Genomic DNA, 24,459 nt, shown 5'->3' with positions numbered 1-24,459 from the left:
CCTCTGAAGCCACCAACCAGCTGGCAAGATAAGAGAGCTCAAAGTCTCTTGGGCCAAAACTCTCCACTTGAATAAAATGTTGTTCAGTCAAAATCGGAGACCATCAGAAGCTTGTTAGGAGTGGCAGATGCTAGCAATGAGGCCTTGGCTGCATCGCCTTTGCTCTAAATGTGTGGTCAAGCTGTTGCCTCTTCTGTGCTTGAGTCTGAACTGCAGCACTTTCTTAGCAGCAACCGTTTCCCCATCTGCAGGTTCCCGGGTCAAACTCAGCTACAGTTTTGGCCGAACTTTTTTGGGACTTGATAAATGCAATGCCTGCATTGGAACATCCATTTGCAAGAAGTTCTTTAAAGAAGAAATAAGGTCAGACTCTCCGTACCATGTTTGGGGTGGGGACGAAGGGAAGTGGAAGTCTCGCTCTATTAATATTGCCAACTGCTTGGGGTGGTGGGCACTGGAAGGATGAGCTGAAGCATGTAATTTGTCACCAGTTCATATCTGCTGTATGTGTACTTGTCAGTAGTGAATATTACCTTTACAGCCATCATAGTAAATCCCCACATCGTCACCCTGCGTAATTTGTAGTGCAATCCTATGCCCACTTACTTGGAAGTAAATCTCACTGAACTCAATGCATGCATTCTCTCTTTTTTAAAATTTATTTAATCAATTTTTCAATACAAACATCAACTGCAAAAGACACATACAACAAAAACCATGATAACAGTAATAACACAATTTGACAATTCTGATTTGGATACACTGATATACCTATGACTACACGTTTTTATACAATATTTTCCCACCTCTCTCTCCTCCCTCTACCTCCCACCACTATCCGCCTTATCTCTTAAATATTCGTTCCAGATTTCTTCATATTTATCCATTCTTATTTTGCGTCGACATGCAATTCGTTCATATGTAGTTAATCTGTCCATATTATCAATCCATGTGCTCAATGGAATCTTTTTGCAGCTCTTCCAATTCATCAAAACAAGATTTTTTTACTTCTAATATAGCACAGTACATCTAATATAGCACAGTACATTTTTTGACCCCTTGAAATCTCCACTGTTAAGTTGTCAAATGACTAGCCTGACTCAGAATCATTTTGCACCAATACCATTTTCAGGAGCTCTTTGCTTATAGGCAGCTCTTTAAAAGTTGCTTCTGAAATAATAATAATAATAATAATAAATTTCTTACCCCCTCCCTTCACCACGACGTCCCAGGGTGGGTTACAACAATTACATATAAATTTTTGAAAACAAATGCTGTTTTAAATACAGTTAAAACAGATTGCAATCGAGAGAATAAGATCCTACAATACACATCTCAGGTGCCAAATGTCAGGGTAAAGAAGTAAGCAAGGAATAAATTTTAACTGCTACATTTTAAAATATGAGTGCAACCACCACCTAGAATGTGCATAAATACATATTTGCTGTGTAGAGTGAATCTGCTGCACTTCATTCACACCAGGAAAGGTGTTAAAAATAGAATTCATGTGCAGTGGCGTAGCGTGGGGGGTACAGGGGGGCCCGGCCGCACCGGGCGCAACATCTGGGGGTTAGGGTTAGGGGGCGCAAATCCACGGGTTAGGGGGTGCAAATTACTTGCCTTGCCCCGGGTGCTGACAACCCACGCTACGCCACTGTTCATGTGACCAGTTGTAGCAACGTTAAATTCATTTTTATTCTTGTTAGCTCCACATAGGCTCTAGAGGAGCTCACAGCTTCATTCTGGTCTTGGTTTTTTGGTTTTTTAAAAAAACAATATAGGCCAAAATATTAGAATTCCAGTATACCATCACCAGAAACCCCAAGTAGCACCAGAGCTGCTAAATAAAACCAGTATATTTGCCTAAAGGTAAAGGGACCCCTGACCGTTAAATCCAGTCGCGGATGACTCTGGGGTTGCGGTGCTCATCTCGCTTTACTGGCTGAGGGAGCCAACGTTTGTCCGCAGACAGTTTCACCGGGTCATGTGGCCAGCATGACTAAGCTGCTTCTGGCAAAACCAGAGCAGTGCACCTTCCCGCCTATTTATCTACCTGCACTTTGATGTGCTTTCAAACTACTAGGTGGGCAGGAGCAGGAACCGAGCAACAGGAGCTCACCCCAACGCAGGGATTCGAACCACCGACCTTCCGATCGGCAAGCCCTAGGCTCTGTGGTTTAGACCACAGCGCCACCTGTGTCCTTGTATATTCACCTACCAGATGCAAATGCCTTTCCTGAATAAATAGTTTTTAACCTTCTAAAAGTCAGGAGGACACCAGCTGCAGAGAAGGCTTGGGTTCTTTCAGCCAACTGCTGACCCTCTGATGGTGGTGGCATGCAAAACAGGGCCTCACCTCAGGATCACCTTAAGGCACAAGGGGAATATACAGCAGGAGGAGGAGGAGTAAGCAGGGTTCAGGCTGCATAGCACTTCAAAATGTCAAACCCAGCTCATAATAAGAGCTCTACTTTAGGTGGGCTGTGCCGAAGGATTTATTTTTCTTTACATTATCAAAATTGACTGAAGCATGAACGAGGCTCAAGCATTTTCATCTTGCCAGGATTTTGTTAAGCATGTCAGGACAATTGTCAAACATAAATATTCTTCTAGTGAGAGTAAAACATCTACACAAACCATTATCATAATCATTAGATCTATTTCAGATTCACAAAGCAGAGATAGCCAAGATAAAAGTTATTAAGGTAGATGACAGCAGGTAAAGAGTTTTAAAAGAGACGAGTTCTCTCTTCTAATATGATTTATATACGGAAAGGTGCTTTTAAGGAATTGGCAGCATGGTGGTGAAAAAATTGCTATATTAATAAATTATAGTTTTAATGCACCACTAGCTATATTATTACTATTACACCAAACAGAGTCAAATTACATTTTTGGGTATCTGCTTCTATATAAAATATACTTCACTAAAGTAATAAAAAGCATTGGTGGAGTTGCTATAAAAGACTCATTTCGCGTTTTACATTTATATTTAAACCACTAAAATGCCTATCATTATGACAGGTGGGTCGTGACTCTAGAGGAAAGACCTATAGATTGCAAGAACCCTGGCAATGTACAGAATATCTACAGCCTGCATATTTTTGCTAATATACATGGGAGAGAAAGTAAAGAGTTCATTAAGAACCACTCAGGAGTCAAGGCGAGGTCTTCGTCCACTCTTGGTCTGGTGTGAATTTGGAGACAAACTGGACTTATTTGTTGATTTAGTGACACATAACCCACCCTTCTAGTGCTTTTGCAGAGTAGCTTACAACAACTAAAATACATCATCCCCATAATAAAACACAATACAAAACAATATCTATCTATGAATGAAAGCAGACCCAGCAGACATAAACCACAAACAGTGTTCATCATATACAACGTTTTCACCAGCTGGTGGACAGTTGCCAAGGAGGTGGGCAAACAAACCTTAAAGGGCAAAGTTTTCTATATTATGGTTTGGCTCTGCATAATATGTATAATGTCTGGAGAGTAAGTGCTCCACATAAAGGAAAATATACAGAAGAGCAGATTCAAAAGAACAACAACAGAATCAGTGTCTTGGGCACAAGCTAACCTAAATCTGCCCATCGCCACATCACCCACCCCACACCATCCTGTTTCTCTTTACGGCTGAGGAAGGTGGGCACCTTTCCTGGCATCGTTGACTAGCAGTTAGGCAGACCCAAGGGAGTATTTGGATGAAGAGGAGAAACTGGAGAGCTGATATATTATTTGTCACTAAGAGGATACTTATGGGACCCTGTTAATTAAAGTGCAGACCAGTAGTTTTTAAAATAGTCATCATTCACACTGAATTACCTCAGAAACAACTTAGCAGGGATTTATTAATGCTCTCCTAATGATAAATAAGCTTTCCTGAAAGACAACTTGCCTGCTTGCACTGCCAGTCAACCTAATAAGTGTAGCCAGTACAGTGGTGCCCCGCAAGACGAATGCCTCGCAAGATGAAAAACTCGCTAGACAAAAGGGTTTTGCGGTTTTTGAGCTGCTTCGCAAGACGAATTTCCCTATGGGCTTGCTTCGCAAGACGAAAATGTCTTGCAAGTTTGTTTCCTTTTTCTTAACACCGTTAATACAGTTGCGACTTGACTTTGAGGAGCAACTCATAGAACGCGGTGTGGTAGCCTTTTGTGAGGTTTTTGGTGATTTTTGAAGCTTTTCCAAACCTTTTCCAACACCGTGCTTCGCAAGACGAAAAATTCGCTAGACGAAAAAACTCGCCTTGCGAGGCACCACTGTACTCCACATAAAATGAGTGTGCCCATGGTATGCTGGATTCTAACTCCCTTCAACACAGCCAGCATGCTCAATGGCTAGGGATGCTGGGAGTTGTAGTCTGCAACATCTGAAGGGTGCCACATTGATGTTATGCAGTTTTTTGCAGCTCATGGTCTTAATTTGCTCATTCTGATTAGCCCTTTGCTACAGCTTCTTCACTGGATGGAAGGGTTTAATAGCAACAGCTACCGTGACAGGTGCAGGGGTGGGGAAGGGAGATGCTGAATCCCCCCCCCAAAAAAAGAGAAATCCACCATGGGTGGACCATAGGTATGCTTTATTTATTTCACTTCAGGCTGTAGTAGATTCTGCTGATTCTGAATGAAACATATCATTCATTCTAAGAAGTGGTAATTCATACCTGTTCTGCTATCATGCAACTTCACGCTACTCCTCTTTTCTTATCTTTGTCTGGATTAACTCTCATTAGCAAAATGGAATTACTAGCTCCCCACCCTGTTGAGTAATGAGTTCTGGTCTATGTGGTAATATTGCTTTTAAAGCCTGAGATTAAATAACTTGAGGTAAGAGTGAGCTGCTATTCTGGCAACACCCATGATAAGCATTTACAAAGCATGTCAGGTCATTGGTGAACTGGTTAAATGCAGATAGAGTCATGTTCCCAGAGCTTTTTACCTTTGCCCTGCAGGTTTCCGGATGAAGACATCCGTTTGGGTTAATTTATGTTCTTGTTGGTACTGAGTGTTAATGATAGGATGCAGCAGTTTTAATTGATTGCAATGAACAATGGCAATTATGAATCACTTGCATACAAACCACTTCACAACCTTCATAAAGTTTGTCCTCAAAGGAACTCTGTCAGGCTTGCCTTGGAAATTCCCATTTCATAGTTGGAGAACTTAGGCCAAGAAGGAGGCTGCATCTTGTTTCATGCCAGAACAGGGGACTTCACCTCAGCACCACTCTCTCAATACCAAATTAGCCCCTTGGACCTGTCCCTGTTGGCATTTATCTGTCTGAAGAGACAATGGAAGGGTGTGCCTTTAGGGCTTAAGTCTAACTGTTGGAGAGTTACAGTGCCTGCTGTTGCTGTAGACCACATTGACTCTTATTTAAGGGCCACTTAAAAGTCCGCCCCCGCCTCCCAATATATACCTATAGGCATTTTTACATATGCTTAAAGACGCTATTGCTTCATTAGGTTTAGACATGAAAATGTGAATCCTGTATTAACCATAATGTCCATTGGCATTGCAAATGTCTCCTCTGTCTCCCTTGCATGAGCAACAATCAGATATTAAAATAAAGTAAAGTAAAAATGCCCCTCAGATTTCCTGGGTCCTGAAATGAAACACAACTTTGAATTCTCAAAGCTGACATTAAGGCTGCTGCCCAGATTGTTTTTACTCCCTCCTGCGCTTGTTCCTGAGGTGCACAAATGTAGCAGGCAAAGCTCTTCCCATCTTTGTAACTCCACACCAAGTTAGGCAAAGCATCACTTTTCAAAAATTCTCCATGTCAGATTGCTGTCAAAGTGAAAGGAGCAGAGTCAGTAAAAGGGGGAGGGGGAGTGCTGAATATCTAAGAATTACTCCTCATTTAACAGGTTGCATTCAGACAGCACTTTATTTTGCTTTCATGAAGTTACCTGTTACAGATAGGTAGCCGTGTTGGTCTGCCATAGTCAAAATAAAAAAATTCCTTCCAGTAGCACCTTAAAGACCAACTAAGTTAGTTCTTGGTATGAGCTTTCGTGTGCATGCACACTTCTTCAGATACGAAGAAGTGTGCATGCACACGAAAGCTCATACCAAGAACTAACTTAGTTGGTCTTTAAGGTGCTACTGGAAGGATTTTTTTTTATTATGAAGTTACCTGTTAACTTCCACATTTTATGTGATCTTTCACATGATATGAAAAAGCCACTGCTGAAAAGCTAGTGGAAGTCTAGCACTCATTTCTGGATTATTTGGTTCCAGGGGGGAAAAATCAAGTGGCAACCCCATTAATCCAGAAAATTGTGGGAGTTCTGCATTCTAATTTCATGCAACCCCTTTAACGAGGAGCCCTGGGATCGCTGCCACAGGGGTGGCATGGGTCACCGCTTCATGCCCCCCCCCCATTTAGGGAAGATAGACTAAAGGATTCCGCCCAAGGCCTGAAACCGCCAAAGTTGTGACATTTTACTACGGGGAAGGCAAAACCTGCCAATGCAGGGAAATTCCTTCCGGGTCCTTTAACAGCAACCAATGACGTAGCAGCGTCCGCATACCTGTGGAGAAGAGGTTTACCTGCAAATGAAGGCATAACTGAGAGAGGGCAGGGTGGGAGAAGCTATGGAGCCGACTGAGGACTCCCAGGTAAGTTCCACCCTCTATTGTGTGGGCAGGGTGGTCCCACCCTACCTGGCCAACTCTCCTGGCAACGCCCCCACCACCACTGGGATTGGTTAACTGAGGTTAGGCAGGAACCTCCAGGTATCCAGCGTGGGAGGGGGCAAAGCCAGGTTGTATTTTAGGGAACCACGTAGGATCGGGGGGAGGGTGTGCTGCGTGCGACCACGCAAAAAACGCCCCTCATTTGATGTGGGGAGCAGTCATTATTTCTGTTTAAGGCTGTGGTAGATTCCTTGCAAGTCAGGCCATGTAAGGTGCTGAAGGTGGCATAAAGGGTTCCTCCCCATTTTATCCTGTCATCTTGCATGTGGGGTATTCTAGGCTGAGCGATAGTGACTAGCCCAAGGGCACTCAGTCAGTTACATAGCTAATTTGGGATGTGAATACAGGTCTTCATAGTTGAAGGTAAGTCGTCTACCTCCTACACCACAATGATTCCCTGTGTTCCACGAGTAGGCTCCAATGGGACTTACTTCTGAGCAAACATGCAGAGGATTACACTGTCTCTGTGATCATCCACAAATCTAACTTGCCAATTCAACATTCTCCCAAACTCAGAGGAGATAAAGGTTTAGATTTCAGTCAGTTTTGTAAAGGAGAAATGAAATCAATTTTAAGATACTCATGCTCAAACCACACACTCCGAAGGGATTCTGCTAGAATTGGTTTTAAAGCAAGGGATTCTGTGCCTAAAACTGTACACATCTCTCAAGATCCAGTTTCTCAAGATCTAAAGGAAGATATGCATGTGACCCAAACAATCTTGCCAGACTGTCTTCAGCTCTCAATGATTAACATTAAATTCATGATGGGGTTAGATAAGGATATTTTTTCTACATTCACATGGAAAATTGGAACAATTGGGAAATTTTCTTGAATGCCTGCCATTAGACTAAATAAAGAAGAAGTTCATGAGGAGTCAACATTATTTGAATGTTTTATCTATGCATCTGCTGCCCCGGGCTCCTTTGGGAGGCAGGGTGCGATAAAAATGGGATAAATTGTAATAACAAAGAATAATTCTTATATAAAATAGCTTGTAGGAGAGAGAAGAAAGTGTTTGTGTACATGCACACAACTGATTGAGGGGCATAATGAAACAAGAGAACCCTGAATTGGCTCCATTTACTTCCTCAGGAAAAGTAGAAAAAAAGGAGAAGGCTCCCTCTCATAAACAATAGCAAATGAGAGAGGAAAGCCTCAGAAATAACATGCGTATAAGGCCAAAAAGTGTGCTGTCGTGAACTACATCTGAGTGAATGTCACAAATATTAGCTGAGCATTTGACTGTTTCCAGTTGTCTAGGTATTTTGCAGACTCCCTCAGGAGGTTGTGGACTCTCCTTCTTTGGAGGTATTTAAGCAGAGGTTGGGTGGCCATCTGTCATGGATGCTTTAGCTGAGATTCCTGCATTGCAGGGGCTTGGACTAGATGACCCTTGGGGTCCCTCTTCCAACTCTACAATTCTATGATTTATGATTCTATGAAGACATAGGCGGTTCTCCCTTTTCAATTGCACAAAGGAACTTAGTGTCTGTTTCTTGTGCCCAATTATTATCATCATTGTCAGATTTGTATTAGGAAGTGTTACTGACTGAATGCCTTTATCTTGACCACTGGCTCCAGTCAACAAGGCCAATGGTTAGTCTTCCATCTACACTCAGAAACAGCCCTCCTAGTATTGTTTTTGAGGCAGAAATAGTAAAGGTAAAGGGAACCCTGACCGTTAAGTCCAGTCGCGGATGACTCTGGGGTTGCGGCGCTCATCTCGCTTTACTGGCCGAGGGAGCTGGCGTTTGTTCGCAGACAGCTTCTGGGTCATGTGACCAGCATGACTAAGCCGCTTCTGGAGAACCAAAGTAATGCCAGAAACACCGTTTACCTTCCCGCCTGAGCGGTACCTATTTATCTACTTGCACTTCGTGCTTTCAAACCGCTAGGTTGGCAGGAGCAGGGACCGAACAACGGGAGCTCACCCATCATGGGGATTCGAACTGCCGACCTTCTGATCGGCAAGCCCTAGGTTCTGTGGTTTAACTCACAGCGCCATGTAGCAAGCTTTAAACACCTCTGGAAGACCCATCAATTTAAGCAGGTTCCTCCCTGGCCTATAAGATTCACCACACTGCTCTGTTTTGTTGTTGATATATAACTGAATGTTTTATTGATGATGTCTCTGTTTTTACCGATGCATTTTGGTTATATGCAGTATATAGATTTTTTTTTAAAAAAAAATCTTATTGTGCTTTATGTAAACTAGGAATTTTTCATATCAAGGGGTATGTAAATATATTATTATTACAACAACAGACATTTAGATGTTATAGTTATTTCTTCGGTTTGTTTTATAAGCACCCCTTCTGTGGCTGCTTTCTAATTTAACTTCACTCCTGGATATTATTGTGTGGAATTGGAGTGGAGGGGGAATAAGTGATAGCTTTATCCAGTTTCAAAGAATAGAGCCTGCTTGATAAAGGCTTTGTGCCCTAATAAAGAGTGGATACTACTTAGCCACCTTATAGATTTGTTTTGGAATCCTACCTGGAAATGTGAGAATTTGGCAGGCACTGCGGTCTGCTGGTGCTTAGCTGTGCTAAGGTAGATTAACAACATTGCATGTCTTGATTTGATGGCAGGTTTGACAGCTGGCTTTCTTCCAGTTTAAAACTCCCTCCCAACTACCTCTCCTACTACTCTGGGAACTACTCAGATGACACCATAAGTTGGCGGCCAGTGGATCTCTCCAGATTAACCACAAAATACCAGCACGACCAAGCAGACAAGAGGATTTGCACTTTTCTTACCCACACAAAAAGCTGCAGCATCGAGCGAGTCTTGTGGAAAACAGAGAGATTCCAGAAATGGCTAAAAACAAAACGTCTCACCCCTAACCTGGTCCAGGTTGGTATACAGGGCCCTGAGATATGGAATTTACACAACAGAGTGTTTAACGGGAGTAAAGTGTTTTTTTATGGGATCTGGTTCTCTCATATACACCCCACCCCAACACACACACACCACACATCACAAAGAAATCACTTGTAATTTGCTGGATCTGGCTCAGTTTCTACTAGTTTTCTTCACTACTTGGATACAGAAGGAAGCCATATGCACACCACAGTCACACCTAAAACTAAAGTTAACATATGGTTGGGGTGCATGCCACCACTCAGTAAAAGCCATCCATAATATTCTGCAAAGAGGTGAAGAAAATCTTGCCACACCTCTGTCCCTGATCAGTAACCAAATCAAGAAAAGATTCTCTTCATGCACACACACTGTCCGAACACGTTATCTGCACGCAAACTGCAAACACGTCAGAAAATAATTATTCACCTTAGCCTCTTGAATCTGTATGGTATGGAAAATCAAGCAAGAGTTTGGCAGTCCCTTAGAGACGAACAAATTTATTATGACATAAGTTCCCATGGACTGCAATATGCCATGGATTTGCTTTTGTTTTTGTTACTTCCTCTTAACGTTCCCACCAACTTCCATCTTTGAAGGCTAGCCATTGTTCAGTGCTTACCTCCTAAACTGCATAAGCTAATGTGGGGTGACAGGGTTATGAATTTGGGCCAGGCATGTTGGAACAAGCTGGTGACTGGTCTCTTCCAATCTGGGAGAAAACGCCTATTGCATAAGAAGCTTCAGCAAAAGTAGCAACCTGATCTTTACTCTTTAGACCCATCCCTGCTAGGTGTTGGTGCCAGTGAGTTTCTTAAAGGGCAACCAAAGCATCACCTGCTGCTCAGCTGATGCCAATGTCTGTGGGTGCGTCGTGTCAAGGTAGGGCAGTGTTGGGTCGTCCTCTCCCCCCCGCCCCCGATTCTTGCAGACACAGCCACCCTACAGAAGAAACTTGCTATCCTCCTAGAGTATCAGACACTCTCTGGTGGCCTCATGCCCAGAGGCAGGCACCAGCCCAGCACTCTGAAGTATCTTTCATCTCTCTCACCCAACTATAGTGATGCATGTCATGCGAGAGGAAGTCTGTTGGCCTTTTTACTGAATTCCTTCTGAGTCATGTAGGTTGAGTGAAGAGATAAATCTCATCTTCTGGCCGTAGTTCCTGCTGTTTGGGGACAGTTGCTGGGCAGTTGCTGTCTCCAAGGAACAGGAGCAAAAGGCCAAGAATTGGGGGGAGGCAAAGCATACCAGCAGCACTGAAGAGCAAAAGAAGGAAGGAAGGAAAATGGAAGCAACAGCACTGGGCAATCGGGCATTGGATACCCAGAACTCTTTGTTGGGGGAAATGTACTGTGAATGTTTTAAATATATAGTATATATGCAGCAGTGGCCATCTTACCCTCAAACACAGGATGCTGGTTTTTGTTGTTGTTGAATTGTAGAGAAAGAAAGATGCTGACCACTAGTTGCACCAGAGAGCCTTCTCACATTGGGTCAGCAGATAAATGGTGCTGGTGTTACAGCTTTTGATTCACCTAATTTTCAAAAGCAGGAATTGTCTATTTAAATAATTGAGATGTTTTGCCAAAAGGGGGTTATAGGATGGGCTCTTTAGAGACTTTGTGTCTCTTACTTGATTCCGTCACACAAATGCTGGCCCATTTTGTTCTTTCCTTCTTCATCCCGCAGAGCTGCTACAGTTAGGCATGTTCTTGGGCAGGAATAACATTCCAGTCCTTAGGACAGAGCAAGCTCCACAGCACCCACCTGCATGCCCAATGGCAGATTCAAAGACACAGAGGCTGGTTTTCTATCATATGATGGAGATGCTCAGAGTACAAACAAAGGGGTTAAAGAAAGGCACTGGCATGGCTTCCTACCTTACCACTCACAAAATTGATATGAGACTTTGAAAAGTTACAACCTCCCTCACCCATCAAACATTTTCATGATCGAAAAGAAATATCTCTTGCCAGATCAGAAAAAAAATAGCTCACTTTCTAATATCTGAGCAATTTTTCAAGGGAAGTTCCAAATGATATTTTAATAATATAATAATAATATTTGCAACACGAGAACGGGCCCTCTTTGCAGTGGCTGGCTCCTCATCTGTGGAATGCCCTCCCCCAGGAAGTTTGCCTGGCACCTTCATTATACACCTTTAGGCGCAAGGCAAAAATGTCCTTTTTTAACCAGGCCTTTGGTTGATCTGATTGACATCCTATGCCCTTTTAAAATGTGGTTTTTTTGGGGGGGGGTATTGTGTTGTTGTTTTTATTTTTATTAGTATATATTTTGGTTTTATATTTTGGTTTTGTTCTGTGAACTGCCCTGAGACCTCTGAGTATAGGGTGGTATGTAAGTAGTAGTAGTAGTAGTAGTAGTAGTAGTAGTAGGGAAAGCTTGAGCAAACAGGTGCATTTCCAAGAAAATCTGGAATCACACACAGCTGTTACCTTCCAGATGCCAGGAGGGAGGGCATTCTAGACATAGGCATCAGTATGGAGAAACTTCTCAGGGCGGTATGCCAGACACCCAGCGAATACATATCACATCCACTGAGAGGGTTTTAAATTATTTTTATTTTTTGAGCCAGCTTAGTCATTTATTGACCCTTTCTCCTTCTGTGTCTGACCCACATAAAGACGCTTAAGTATAAGCAAGCCCATATTTGTGCTACTATTATCAGAAGACAACTGATATAATGTACAAGCCAAATAACTTTTAAAATGAAAGATAAGTGGCTCTAACAGAGATATCAATATAACCAAATTTCCCACAAGGGAGGCCTCATCACCTACAACAAATTAAAATAAGACAAGATAGATGAAGAACAAAACAAAAGCATGGACACTGAGGCTTTGACACTTTACACATTTACCTGGAAGTAGTCCTCTGCAACTCAGTAGAGCTAACTTCTGAGCAGGCAAACGTAGGCTTGCACTGCCAGCTCTATCTTTCCAGCTTGTAAATCAAGGAGAGCATCACTGTGAAGAAAAGGACCCTGCCTGCTTGAGCAGAGAAGTGCTTTAATCGAGAATCTCACATTTCCCTTTCCCCTCAAAATCCCCTGTGCTACTCCAAGATTTAAAACGGTTCGATTTCCAGCCCCCACAGGTCCTCTCCCTTACTCCACAAGATGGCAGCATGAAACATGTCACCAGAGCTTTGTTGGCAAAACAGAACTGCAGCTGTGCAAGAAGTATGGGGAATCCCCTCTAGCAAGCAACCAATATTTCCTATTATGAGCATGTAGGTTCACAACAGTAAAGTTCCATTGCTTTAACGCGAGGACCACAGCCAACTTTTTATTCAGAAAATGTAGGAATGTTTAAGTACAAAAACTGACATGGCATATATTCGCCACCTCCTTCTACGCTAGGGCAAGCTTCACATTGCTCCGAGTAGCTTCTGACAGAAGTTTACCACAGCGAGGTGCCTCCCCTCTCTCTACTCCCTTCTCTCCCCTTGTTCAGTTTGGATGAAACCCAATCTCTGCTGGCTGCCTTGTGCCACACAAATATCTCCCAGAGTGCAAAATCTTTTATGCATACTGTACTTTCCATTTGAGCACTCCCTAGAGCGTTGGAGTTGAGCCAATTTCTCTCACAGGCTAAAGTTTCCTCTCTGTGCTGAAGGCGCCTGCCGAACTTCTAAGTAGGCTCGACATTTGCTGGGAAGTCAAACTTATGGTGCCAGACGGAAAAATCAGTCACAACTGGGGACAGCCACACACTAGATAAAGTTTGGGGTTTTTATTTAGGTATAACATTTTAGTAGCTTTTTCTCCACTTGCCCCAGTTATTTATATGCAGTAGATTTCAGCTAAATAATGCTACATACCCAGTTGGAAGAAGACCAGTTTTTTTTACCAACACTCATTTTTCTTTCCTGGCTTTGGCTACCATTTTACTTGACTACCATGAGTACTGAAACACTGGATATATTAGCAGACCTTTGCGAAATATTGGCAAAATATACTGCTGTGTAGTCAATGTTCTGGGAAAAGGAATTGCACATTTTGAAGCTCAGTCTTCCAAATAAAATTATTCCAATGTTTATTTATTTTTATAACCCATTCTGCTCCAGAGGCTCAGTGCAGGTAATCTCAGAGGGATTATTTGTTTGTTTGATTGATTCAATTCCATTTATGGATCATTTCCCATGAAATATGCTGAAGCAATTTCACAGTAAACAAAAAACAAGAAACCTATCAACAATAAAAAAACAAAAACAATTACTGTGTGTATGTATGTAAAAACCTTTTTTTAAAAAAAATCCATATATTAAAGCAAAAGAAAAATAATAATTTGTAAAAACAATTTCAAATCCAATAAGGATACAGGTGGGAATAAGTATTCAAATTCAATACAGGCTGCGAGAAATACTGTTTACTTCAGGCTTGACGAAGTCCTGTGGGAACTTCATGAAGTCTCTCAAGACTTGGGCTGGGTGCCAACCATGGAGTATTTGGCTGGGCAGTGACTTCTACTGCCTGTCTCTTCATTGCACAAGTCCTGGCTAGGTTGTCACTAGACATAGGCTGCATCTAGACACATCAAAGAAGCGTTTCAGTTAAACACATTTTAAACTTTGTATGACAAATCGCATTGGCAAAAGCAGAACTCCACACCACCACCTGGTGTCAAGTGTTATAATGCATATACAGTCAAACCTTGGTTGTTGAACGTAATCCATTCCGGAAGCCTGTTCAGCTTCCAAAATGTTCGACAACCGAGGCAAGGCTTCTGATTGGTTGCAGGAGCTTCCTGCACTCCAGCGGAAGCTGCATCGGACGTTTGGCTTCCAGAAAACGTTCGAAAACCAGAACACTTACTTCCGGGTTTTCAGTGTTCAGGAGCTGAAACGTTTCAAAACGGGGGCATTTGGGAACCGAGGTTTGAATGTACGACACTTTTTCTTTACCAATCTAGTGGAGTCCTTAACCCACCCCCCCACCCCGGTACATTAAAACCCAGGGGAGTGTTAATACATACCACCAAGTCTAAAACGTCATAGATAGTTAAGAGTCAAAGGCCTGGTTAAAAAGGAAGGTTTTTGCCCAGCACCTGAAGATATATAATGATGGCTCCAGGTGCACCTCCCTAGAGACAGTATTCCAGAATGCACCAGGAAACTGCGTCAGAGAATCCAAACACAGTGTTACTCCATTTAGGAATACTGTGTTTCTTTCCCTTTTCTTTCATTCTAAATAAAAAGGATAGCTACTGCCATTCAAACAACAATTCCTGCATTGCAGGGGGCTGGACGAGACAACCCCTTGGATCTCTCCCAACTCTACAGAATCTGTGATTCTGATTCAAAGGTCTGGAGTACTCTTAGGATTGCACTGTGAATGGCTGTTCCCATGGGTTGGTTTTTGTTTTTTTTAACCCACAGCAGAAAATAGGCATTGATACCCTTGCCTAACTCAGTAATCCTCTTTCATTGACAGGCTAAGCAACTGCAAATAGCACATTTCAAAGAAAAGCATCTCTAAAGTACACTTACTCCCATTGCTGCATCAAGGTAGTTGTACTCCCTTGACGGCTGTGTCTTCCCGTATGTAGTTTTGGATACAGAGGAGACTTGACAGAAGTTATTGGGCTCAAGTAATTTTCTTTTATAGTGCAAAGAATTATGACAAGCCTTAACATACTTGAATCAAAATGACAGACCATGAAATAATGTTTTTCACTTTACGCCGCCTGCCCTGTCTGACCCAGCTATCAATTGAGTGGCCTGCCACAATGATTATTTCGTCTGTCACAATGAAAATCTTTATTGCAAACTACAAATGCTCCTTTGCTGAAAAGCCTTCCCTGCCCCAGAGACAACCTCGATTTAACTTTGTGCTTATATGCAGCTCTGAATGGAACACAGCAGCCTATACAGGAGTAAGTTCCAGGTTATGTTACTTGCATTTCAGTTCCAAATAAACGTGTGTGTTTAATGCCTGGAATTATCAAAAATGTGAGTTTTTTCTTTTGACTCTTTGTTTGGAGGGATGCTTTTCTTTTTTAGCATTTTGAGTTATATCCAATGGACTCAAGTTAGTCCTGTCCATTAATTGTAGGGAGCCTACTTGGAGTATAACTAATATTGAATTCAATCCTACTATCTTAAGTCTTTTTTCCTAATATTAATGGGGGGGGGGGAGGAGTTGTTTTGCAGATGGACAATGGCTACCATTTAAATTTTCTTTTAAAATAGGCTCCCCGCCCCACAATGTTATGATAGAAGTGTTTTTAGAATTAGATCTGCTGTGGGAGTGAATTGCCATTTGATCTGAACTGAAAAGTGTAGCTACCTTTCTTCACACACCCCTCCACTATAAAGCAGGTGTGTGTACCAAGTCAAAACAAATCAATAAATTCAATCAATTAAGTTTATTGTTCTGCTACAGTGAATCAATATATATCAACTATTCAGTCAACTGGCCAATCGTTTTGGTTACACAAACTTTGACATTTGATTTAAGCTGCTAATTACTGAAAAGAAAACCCGATCATCTAATGCTCAGTTGCAGAAGAAAAAGGGGGAAATCAATAATACATTCATACACAGCAAAATTCTCTCTAAAAAATGAGAAGGAGGCCAAGGCCAATAAATGTTATAAAAAGCAACATCAACTTCAATGTTAACAAACAGGAAAACCTCCCCCTTTAACCTCTAGATCCCTTTGAGTCATTCCAAATAGCTACACCAAAGGGCAGCTGTCTTATGTTGCCCTTTGGCACTCAGCTCTGGTGCCAGGCCTTAGTTTCCAGCTAAATAGTTAGGAGTGGCCCCAGGTGGGCAGTGCCACAGCAATAACAGTCCTATTTGCCATGGCTAGTGCATTCCAGAGACCAGGGGATCAGGAAGCCAGGGGTGCCCTAGAAGCTAAGCAAACAGTTAATTGGCTCAGGCTACAAGTTGTAAAAGCAACTGCAGAACCATGAAAATATATTTAAGTGTTGCCATCAAATTTTAGGAATGACAGATCTAAACAAAAAAACATTACAAATCTATACACACTGAATCGCCATCAGTGACAGTATAAAAAGGTTCTCTGAAACAAACATTTGTACCAGCCATCTAAACAACCCAGTGGCGTAGCGTGGGGGGTGCAGGGGGGGCCGGGCGCACTGGGCGCAACATCTGGGGGTTAGGGTTAGGGGGCGCAAATCCACGGGTTAGGGGGCGCAAATCCACGGGTTAGGGGGCGCAAATCCACGGGTTAGGGGGCGCAAATTACTTGCCTTGCCCCGGGTGCTGACAACCCACGCTATGCCACTGAAACAACCACAGGCCGTGAGTCTGGCAAGTCTTTGTCAAAAGAGAGTTTCAAACAGCAGGTAGCACCAACAAAAGCCTTACGGGATTTTCATGTTCTAAGAATATGCCAGATGCCACTTTCCTGACATTTCCTGATCCCAGTTCATTCAGGGTTCTAAAGCTAAGAACGACTGCCTTGAATTCTGTCTGGAAACTAACGGGCAACTAGTGCTGTTCTTTTAGTGCTGGTTTAATTTGAGCTTTGCAGTAGGTCTCAGACAGTATCTTGGCTGACACATTTTGAACTAGGGTTGCCCAGTCAGGAGCCCCCCAGATCCAAGTGATACAGGAGGCATTTTGACACCTGTGCGTATGAATGTCAACACATATGAAACCGATGGCAGTGCTTCTTTGTAGCTATTAGGCTATTTTTGCTTTCCATTTCCCAAGTGAGGGACGCTCTGGCAGTAGGACAGCACCTTCTCATTTCACCTCAGGAGGCAAAATGGGGTGTGCTGCCCCTGCAAGTACCCAATCTGCCCCCAATTCCCATGGCTAAATAATATCCTCTAGTTATTTCAAAATAAATCTACTATTGTTGGGAGTTTTCACTGCGCAGTGGGATGTGATTTTCATATGGATCCATTATAAATATCATAAGCAATTTATTCATATTTCTATTATATAAACATGCCTGTGCATATGGGTTCTTTTGTACATCACTTTTCAGCTATGATTTTAATTAAAAAATAATTAAGCAGGGCCACTGAATTTCATGTGTACCTGCTTCTTCAGATGCTCTGTTTAATTATATACATCAGTGGTAATTTGTAGGGTCAGGTCCTAACCATACAAAGGGACATACAAAACACAGGCCCACTCAATCAATATGCAGTGAAAAGACTGACCCTTTCCCCTTCTCTTCTTTTTAGGGTCTGAGTACACCGATGCTTCGCTGCCCTTCACAACGGCTGCTGGACCGAATAGTGCGGCGATATGCTGAAGTGGCAGATGCTGGTAGTGTCTACATGGACCATTTCACCGACCGGGATAAATTGCGCCTCCTCTACACACTCTCAGTTAATGCACATCCCATCATGTTACAGGTACAACTCCATCTGTCTTCCTGTGGGGTAAATTACCACCCCATGACCTAAGTTCAAGTCATTTTGACCAGCTGGAGCTACAGTAAACTTGGTTCGAAAATAGGGATCAGTAGGTTTCATAGCCACTCTGCTGCACAGAGAACTGCAAGAGCCTAAATTTACAAGCCAAGTGGACTGGACACTTGCCTTGACAGAGATCAAGAACAACCTTGTAAAATTGGAATCAATGCACACTATACTGTGACTCCCTCTCCGAGAAGCTGCGCTCAAATGAAAAATGGCAGTGGGTGGGAGTATTATTTTGTTGAGCAAAATTGTGTGGTACTTAACCACACAGGTTCTGGTGAACTGAAGAGAATCATGAAGGCCAATTCAAGCAACAGCCATACAGACCCACACCCTCTCAGTGCATACACACAACATATTGAATATAGGCACAGCAAGCCAGACCCTTTGAATTAGCCATTATTAAACTCCCTGAAGTATGCAACATGAACCAAGTGACAAAAATGCACACCAGCCAATTCACAGGCCAATTCACACAGCTGGTTTCCAACGTGCACACTCTAGCCATTCAGAAAGAGAAATTAAAAAGTCAGCACAGACTAAAAAGAGAAGTCCCAAAGTGGTGTTGTCCATCAAACTTGAGCCTACATCATACAAAACCAGAGGGCTGTATTTTAAGCTGAGAGGGTATTTTTTAAGCAATCAGAAATCCTGCTAAGATGCCTTAGTGAGGCCTTAGTGGGGCCTTAGTGATATATTACATGCAACATCTTGATAGTCAACATTAGGTGCATAACTTGGCAATTTTATATTTGGAAGAATCTAAGAGGGCAACATGTTCCATTTTATTAAGTCTTTACTTTTGGAAATCATGGGCATATTTGACCAACTTCTAGTGAACGAAACCAATGGTTCATATCCCACAAAACTATGGACCCCAGACTGATATGATATGAAGGTCTTTGGGATGCCAAGTGGAAGAATTTTGCAGATATGAGTCTCCATGTGTAGGGGTGTCATGTCAAGGACTGAACCTGGGGGCCTTGCACATGCAAAAGATGGACACTACTGCCAAGCTAAAGCACATAGCCGCAACAACTCTAGAGGTGGTGGTTCTTTTCCACCTAGCTGTGTATCTCTGTTGTTTTTCACAAAAGAAGCACATCATGATTATTCACATTTTTCTTCCTTGATGTCTACAAATGTAGAAACAAGCATTAACCTATAATAAAACTCCATTAAATACAATGGGGCATATTATTGACTCATATGATTCCTTAGGGTGTATATCTAAAGCCTTGGAGTAGCCGTTAAACAGTTTAAAGCTGACCCTTGCATTAACTTCAGCCCAGATTGTTGAAGGTGTGCTTAAATTGGTCTTAACCTTTTATTTCAGCAGGTCGGCAAGTTCATATGGGAGAAGGGAGTCCTGTTAATATAGTTCCTTCTTCTTTTCCCCTTTATGAATATTGCAAAACTTAACAATACATGTTTTATCTTTATGTTTTACTTTGCATTGTACCTTCACTAAGTTGGTGTCTGAGAATACCTTTGTCAACACAAAACCATGGTATCAGAAGGGACAACCGTGTTGCACAGTCTTCGGTGGGTAGTGGCTGTCCATCAAAAAGGGTGAGGTGATCAATCAGCATTCATTGTTACTTAACAGGGTAATTGGAACAACTATTTATTTCTTATAAAATCTTCCTTTTACTGACCATTACCAGTGAACACTGATTTATGGCTGATCACCTTAGCCATTTTGATATCTGCGAGGAGACTGTGATATTGGTTTTCCTGTTCTGAGTAAAGAGAGGAGACCTAGAAAAGGGAGGTTTTTATTCTGGCTACCTCAAGAGAAGAAATTTTACCATTTTGGAAGTGGCTGGCAGTTTTTGCATGAATGCTGCTGTTGCAGTGGGACGGATACTGCTATTGGAGCTATGCACTAGGTTGGCTGAGGGCCCAGCCAAATCAGGCATATATGGAGGGTCTCAGATGAGTTGGGCACACACAGCCACTGGTCAGGTTGGATTGGCCCAGAGTGACTGGTGGCTGTAAGGAGGGAGGGCATAAGGCAGAAAGGAGAGCTGGGCAGCAGGTGAAATAGGCCGACTTAACTGACCAATGGATGCACCTTCCCAAAAGAAAGTAGGCCCAAGCAGTGGCTCTCCTTCCTCCTTGATGACTTACAGGATCAACAGCTGTAGAGCTGAGGCATAGATCCTGCATAGGCCTGGATCCTCCTCCTTAACAGCTGTTAAACTGTACTATCCAATACAGGCATAGGCAAATTCAGCCTTCCAGATGTTTTGGGACTACAGCTCCCATCATCCCTAGCTAACAGGACCAGGGGTGATGGGAGTTGTAGTCCCAAAACATCTGGAAGGCCAAGTTTGCCTATGCCTGATCCAATCTTATGCTGTGCTGTGGCCCTAACAGTTTAAAAGGGTCTTAAGGGTTAAACAAAATGGTGATGGGGAGACTTAGTTTCGAGGACAAATCAGGGATGGGTGGCCCCCAGGATAGCATATTGCCCTGATATGGGTGCCTTGGAGCAGGGACACGGGGTGGTTTGTTTGTGGACAGCCCTAATTGCTGTGAATGCTCTTGCAGTGTGTTTGCTTTGACACTTCATAAAATACCTGCTCGGAAGTTATGAATTCGAGTAAACAAAATATGACAAAACATTGCAATCCTTCAGTGCTCACTTCTTCAAAAGGTGTGGTGGAACTTCTGGTGAGGAGGGCAAAACAATGCACAAGTTAAGCCAAGATCGAAGGGGCTTTTAAAAAGGTGGGGCGTATTCTTACCTTCACATCATCACATAAATAGTCCCACGTTTGCACTAACACATTTTGTGTCCCCTCTATTGGACAGATTTTCCCTGGAGCAGAAGGGTGGCCATTTCCAAAATACTTGGGGTCCTGCGGCCGGCTGATAGTCACTACCAGCACCAGACCTTTGAAGGAATTCTATGGCTCATCTTCTGATGTGGCAGCAGACCTAGCTCTTCAGCTCCTTGCTATCATCAATTCCATGAGGAACAATGACCTGAACTATTTATTCTACTTTACCCATGTCGATGCTGGCACATTTGGCGTTTTCAACAATGGACATCTGTTTATCCGGGATGCCAGCACACTGGGAGTCATTGACAAGCAGGAAGGTACTCAGCTTCATCTTTGAATAAGCATCTGTCACAAGAGGATATGATGAGGCAGGGGCGGGAGGGAATAGATCTTTAGCTTGAAGCTTTTTGATGGTAGATCAGTTAATTAAAAGGAACGAAAGGTGACAATCTGTATACCAATAAGATTCTGTGCAACTGGAAATTAGCACATTCAGCATAACTCAAACACACATACATGAACATTCATATTATAGCAGAAAATTGTCAGATTACCAAAATGAGCACATGCACACCCTAAGTGTACCCACCTGAAGCAAAGCCAGAGAGCTCCAAAGCAAAGCAAGACAACTAGACGTATAAGTTTGGGAAAAAGGAAGAGAAATAGGTAGCTTTCAGCTAGAAGAAAAAAACTGAGGAAAGTGCCAGGATGGATGGTAAAACAAAAAACCTATAGTCAAAGCAGCTGGGGGAAATGTTCTACATGGTCCAATCCTGGGCACCTGACAAGCACAGGTAATCAGAGAGAACAAGCAGCATAAATATGGGCAGTAAGCAATCAAAGCACATGAGTTTACCAAGTGTAATATGGAAACTAAAGGAGAGATACTCCAGGTTCCAGCATTTTAAAAATGCACAACCTGCCCCGCCCATCAAGTGATCCTGGGACCAGCTATTCACTTTAATCTATGAAAAGTATGCCCAACTTCTCTGGAGAAATATGGAGAGAAAAAGAGGTTTGTGGTTAATGCCTGCTCTGTTGTTTGCCGGGCAGCTTGATGGTTCCCCTAAGGACAGATCCCCCATCCACAAGTTCTTAGAAACAGCTGAGGCAGCCTTGAGCAGCTTTCACAAAAGGTAGACCATTTGACTGATGATGCTCGCATTTCCTGTACATTTTATAGCTTTTACCTGAAACCCAGTCCTACAAAGTTTAGATCTAATTTCAAAATGTAAGATCAAAGCCCAAATTGAGAAACGTTATGTACAGTACAGTCCTTCAGAGGACCGTCTCATTTCAGAGTTCAAGGAGAGTCACATGACTGAATGCTCAGTATGTCTCTGTACATGGAAAGATAGCATGTTAGGGAGAGGACTGGGACACAACTATTCTCTCAGACATAATATGTAATATGGGCAGGGTAAATAATTCATCATCATCATCATCATCATCATCATCATCATCATGGAAGACCCTTGTTCTTAGACAGGCATAGGCAAACTTGGCCCTCCAGATCTTTTGGGACTACAACTCCCATCATCCCTGAACACTGGTCTTGTTAGGTAAGGATGATGGGAGTTGTAGTCCTAAAACATCTGGAGGGCCAAGTTTGCCTATGCCTGTTCTTAGGAGATGGGAAGAGATGGAGGTCTCACACCATGCCAAGGACCTGGCAGGATAAAACTTCTGTTTTTCTACTAGCTCATACCTTTTCCCTGTGGAACAGTCAAGACAAGTTGATCCATTTGTAATTCAATTGACCATCTAATCCAAATTTAAACACTGCTGAGGTGTATAAAGATAATATTTGCTCACATAAAATTGTGGCACCTGAAAGATTAACAAATTATTACTGCATAAACCTTCATGAAGTACAGCCCACTTCATCAGAGGCTTATGCCATAATAAATGTTAGTCTTTAAGATGCCCTGAAATACTTTTGTTGTTTTTGCTGCAATGCAGACTAACATGGTCCTCCTTCTGGAATTTGTTCATTTATGTTTATAATCAAAGCTTCTCATTACTTTCTGTTAGGCAAGCAGTTGATGGACGGACAAGAGGAACATAAGGACATATTCAGCTGCCTGGTTACAGACTGCCAGTCTGAGCTTCCCTCCTGTAATTCCATCAAGGATACACGAAGCCTCATCATGGTTTGTGAGGAACTTTTGCCTAAACTCTTAAAGGAAAAATTTCTGCCTCCTGTCCAGGAGAAGATTGACAGAGCTCTGAGCAGATGTGCAGACAGCTTTCTAACTGACCAAGAAGTCATCAGGGCAGCTCAAGTGCTGGAAGAGATTTTGCAACCTCTGCAGACTTGTGATCCTCGTTTTGCCTACCGCTATCCTGATTGCAAATACAGAGATAAACCCTAAAAGGAAAGCTTGCTGCCATCTACCTACTACTACCTTTGAAGTCAAAAGAATAGAATCACCCAGGAAACACTGATTTTGCCACCATTAGACATTCACTTTGCAAGCATTCCATGATGAAACTCAGTGGTCCTGTTGGGGTTGCTCTTCAAAGGTTCACAGCACCTCTATGAGCTCCTTGTTACTGACCACCACATTCTAACGTCTCACATTTACCTTGCTTTTACAAGTGCCTTCAGCAAGATCAATGCAAATCTCACAAGCTTGTTGTTTAAGAGCATGCTAAAGATGAACCGAGCCGTTGTTACAATGGTGACTTTCTTTCTAGGAAGCTGCTCTTAATGGCTGCACAGACTTTGCTGACTACTTGTAGGTGATGGAATCAATTGTCCCTTTCAGGACAACATAGACATCCCTGCCCTGTTCCCTCTCCATGGTAGCTCCATCTTTCCAACTGCAAGCTTTCTGCTCCTCGTTCCCTGTCCTTCTGGGCTGAGTCAGGGAAGGCAGGGAAAGTATAAGTTGCCAAAGGCACACATGGCCCCACAAGCAAACTGCCTGTGCTTTACCTTCTTCCATCATATGTGCTTGAAATCTTGCCTTTCTTTATTCTATCTTCATACCCAGAGCCATTTTTTTTTTTGTTCCTATGACAAATGAGCCAGGATTCTGTGGAGAGACACAGAACATTAACTGAAGGGGTTGCCCACTCACAGCAGGAGTGGGAAGGAACTTTTGCTGACACCCCAGCTCTTCTAGAAAGATAGATGAAGATCGCAACCACTGTAATGGATTACTATTGATTTAATGTGAGATGGGATCATAACAAGAGGTACTTGCCCAGAGGGAGAAGATGGAGATAGGGTGAAGGGCTTGAAAAATGAGAGTCACTTGGCAATGGAAGATGGTGAATGCATAAAGAAAGGCGTTATTCAAGATGATGGTTTGATGTGTGAAGGAGTAGTCCAGGTATATGGAGCAATACAGAAGAAGTTATAGGGTATGAGGCAGAGATAAAGGGACTTGGAAAACAAGTGCATTATCTGTCCTTTTATAATATGGGCTGGGAGCTGAGCTTTAAAAGAGTCATCACTGTCTGATGCTGAAAGGCATCTGGCGGGAAGGGGTGAACTGTGCATGGTGAGGACAGGCCACTGAGGGCCCTTTCCAAGCCCCTCAGGCCCTCAGCCAGCATCTGATCTGGCCAATTGCTGAAAGCAAGTCTGACATCAGGGATGGGGAACCTGTGATCCTCTGGAAATGGTTGGAGTTTCCCTTGAAAGGTATA

General features: G+C 42.7%; 1 protein-coding gene and 1 long non-coding RNA gene across 2 annotated transcripts; one reads left to right on the top strand and one right to left on the bottom strand.

Moving 5' to 3' along the window:
* Window positions 1-24,205, top strand: DIPK2B (divergent protein kinase domain 2B). Its single transcript, XM_083498454.1, has 5 exons — window positions 1-363; window positions 9,302-9,566; window positions 17,768-17,941; window positions 20,828-21,116; window positions 22,834-24,205. Exons 1-5 carry the CDS (start codon window positions 128-130, stop codon window positions 23,172-23,174), a joined length of 1,305 nt encoding a protein of 434 aa, XP_083354580.1. The 5' UTR covers window positions 1-127; the 3' UTR covers window positions 23,175-24,205.
* Window positions 13,952-17,744, bottom strand: LOC310704704. The gene is made up of 2 exons (XR_014524968.1): window positions 16,855-17,744; window positions 13,952-16,655 (listed from the first exon to the last, which is right to left on the bottom strand). It is a non-coding gene; the product is annotated as an uncharacterized lncRNA (long non-coding RNA).
* Window positions 24,206-24,459: the final 254 nt, after the last annotated feature.

The sequence above is a fragment of the Podarcis liolepis genome (genome assembly GCF_965112155.1).
Source record: "Podarcis liolepis genome assembly, chromosome: 4".
NCBI classification, from domain to species: domain Eukaryota; kingdom Metazoa; phylum Chordata; class Lepidosauria; order Squamata; family Lacertidae; genus Podarcis; species Podarcis liolepis.
The sequence above is the reverse complement of the archived record's forward strand: the minus strand, read 5'-3'. Positions and strand labels throughout refer to the sequence as shown.

Bases quoted from the DNA above. Each gene is read 5' to 3' on its own strand.
- DIPK2B (XM_083498454.1), top strand. From the start codon at position 128: ATGCTAGCAATGAGGCCTTGGCTGCATCGCCTTTGCTCTAAATGTGTG. The intron at 364-9,301 runs GTCAGACTCTCC...ATTTGATGGCAG, and splicing joins TTCTTTAAAGAAGAAATAAG to GTTTGACAGCTGGCTTTCTT. The intron at 21,117-22,833 runs GTACTCAGCTTC...ACTTTCTGTTAG, and splicing joins AGTCATTGACAAGCAGGAAG to GCAAGCAGTTGATGGACGGA.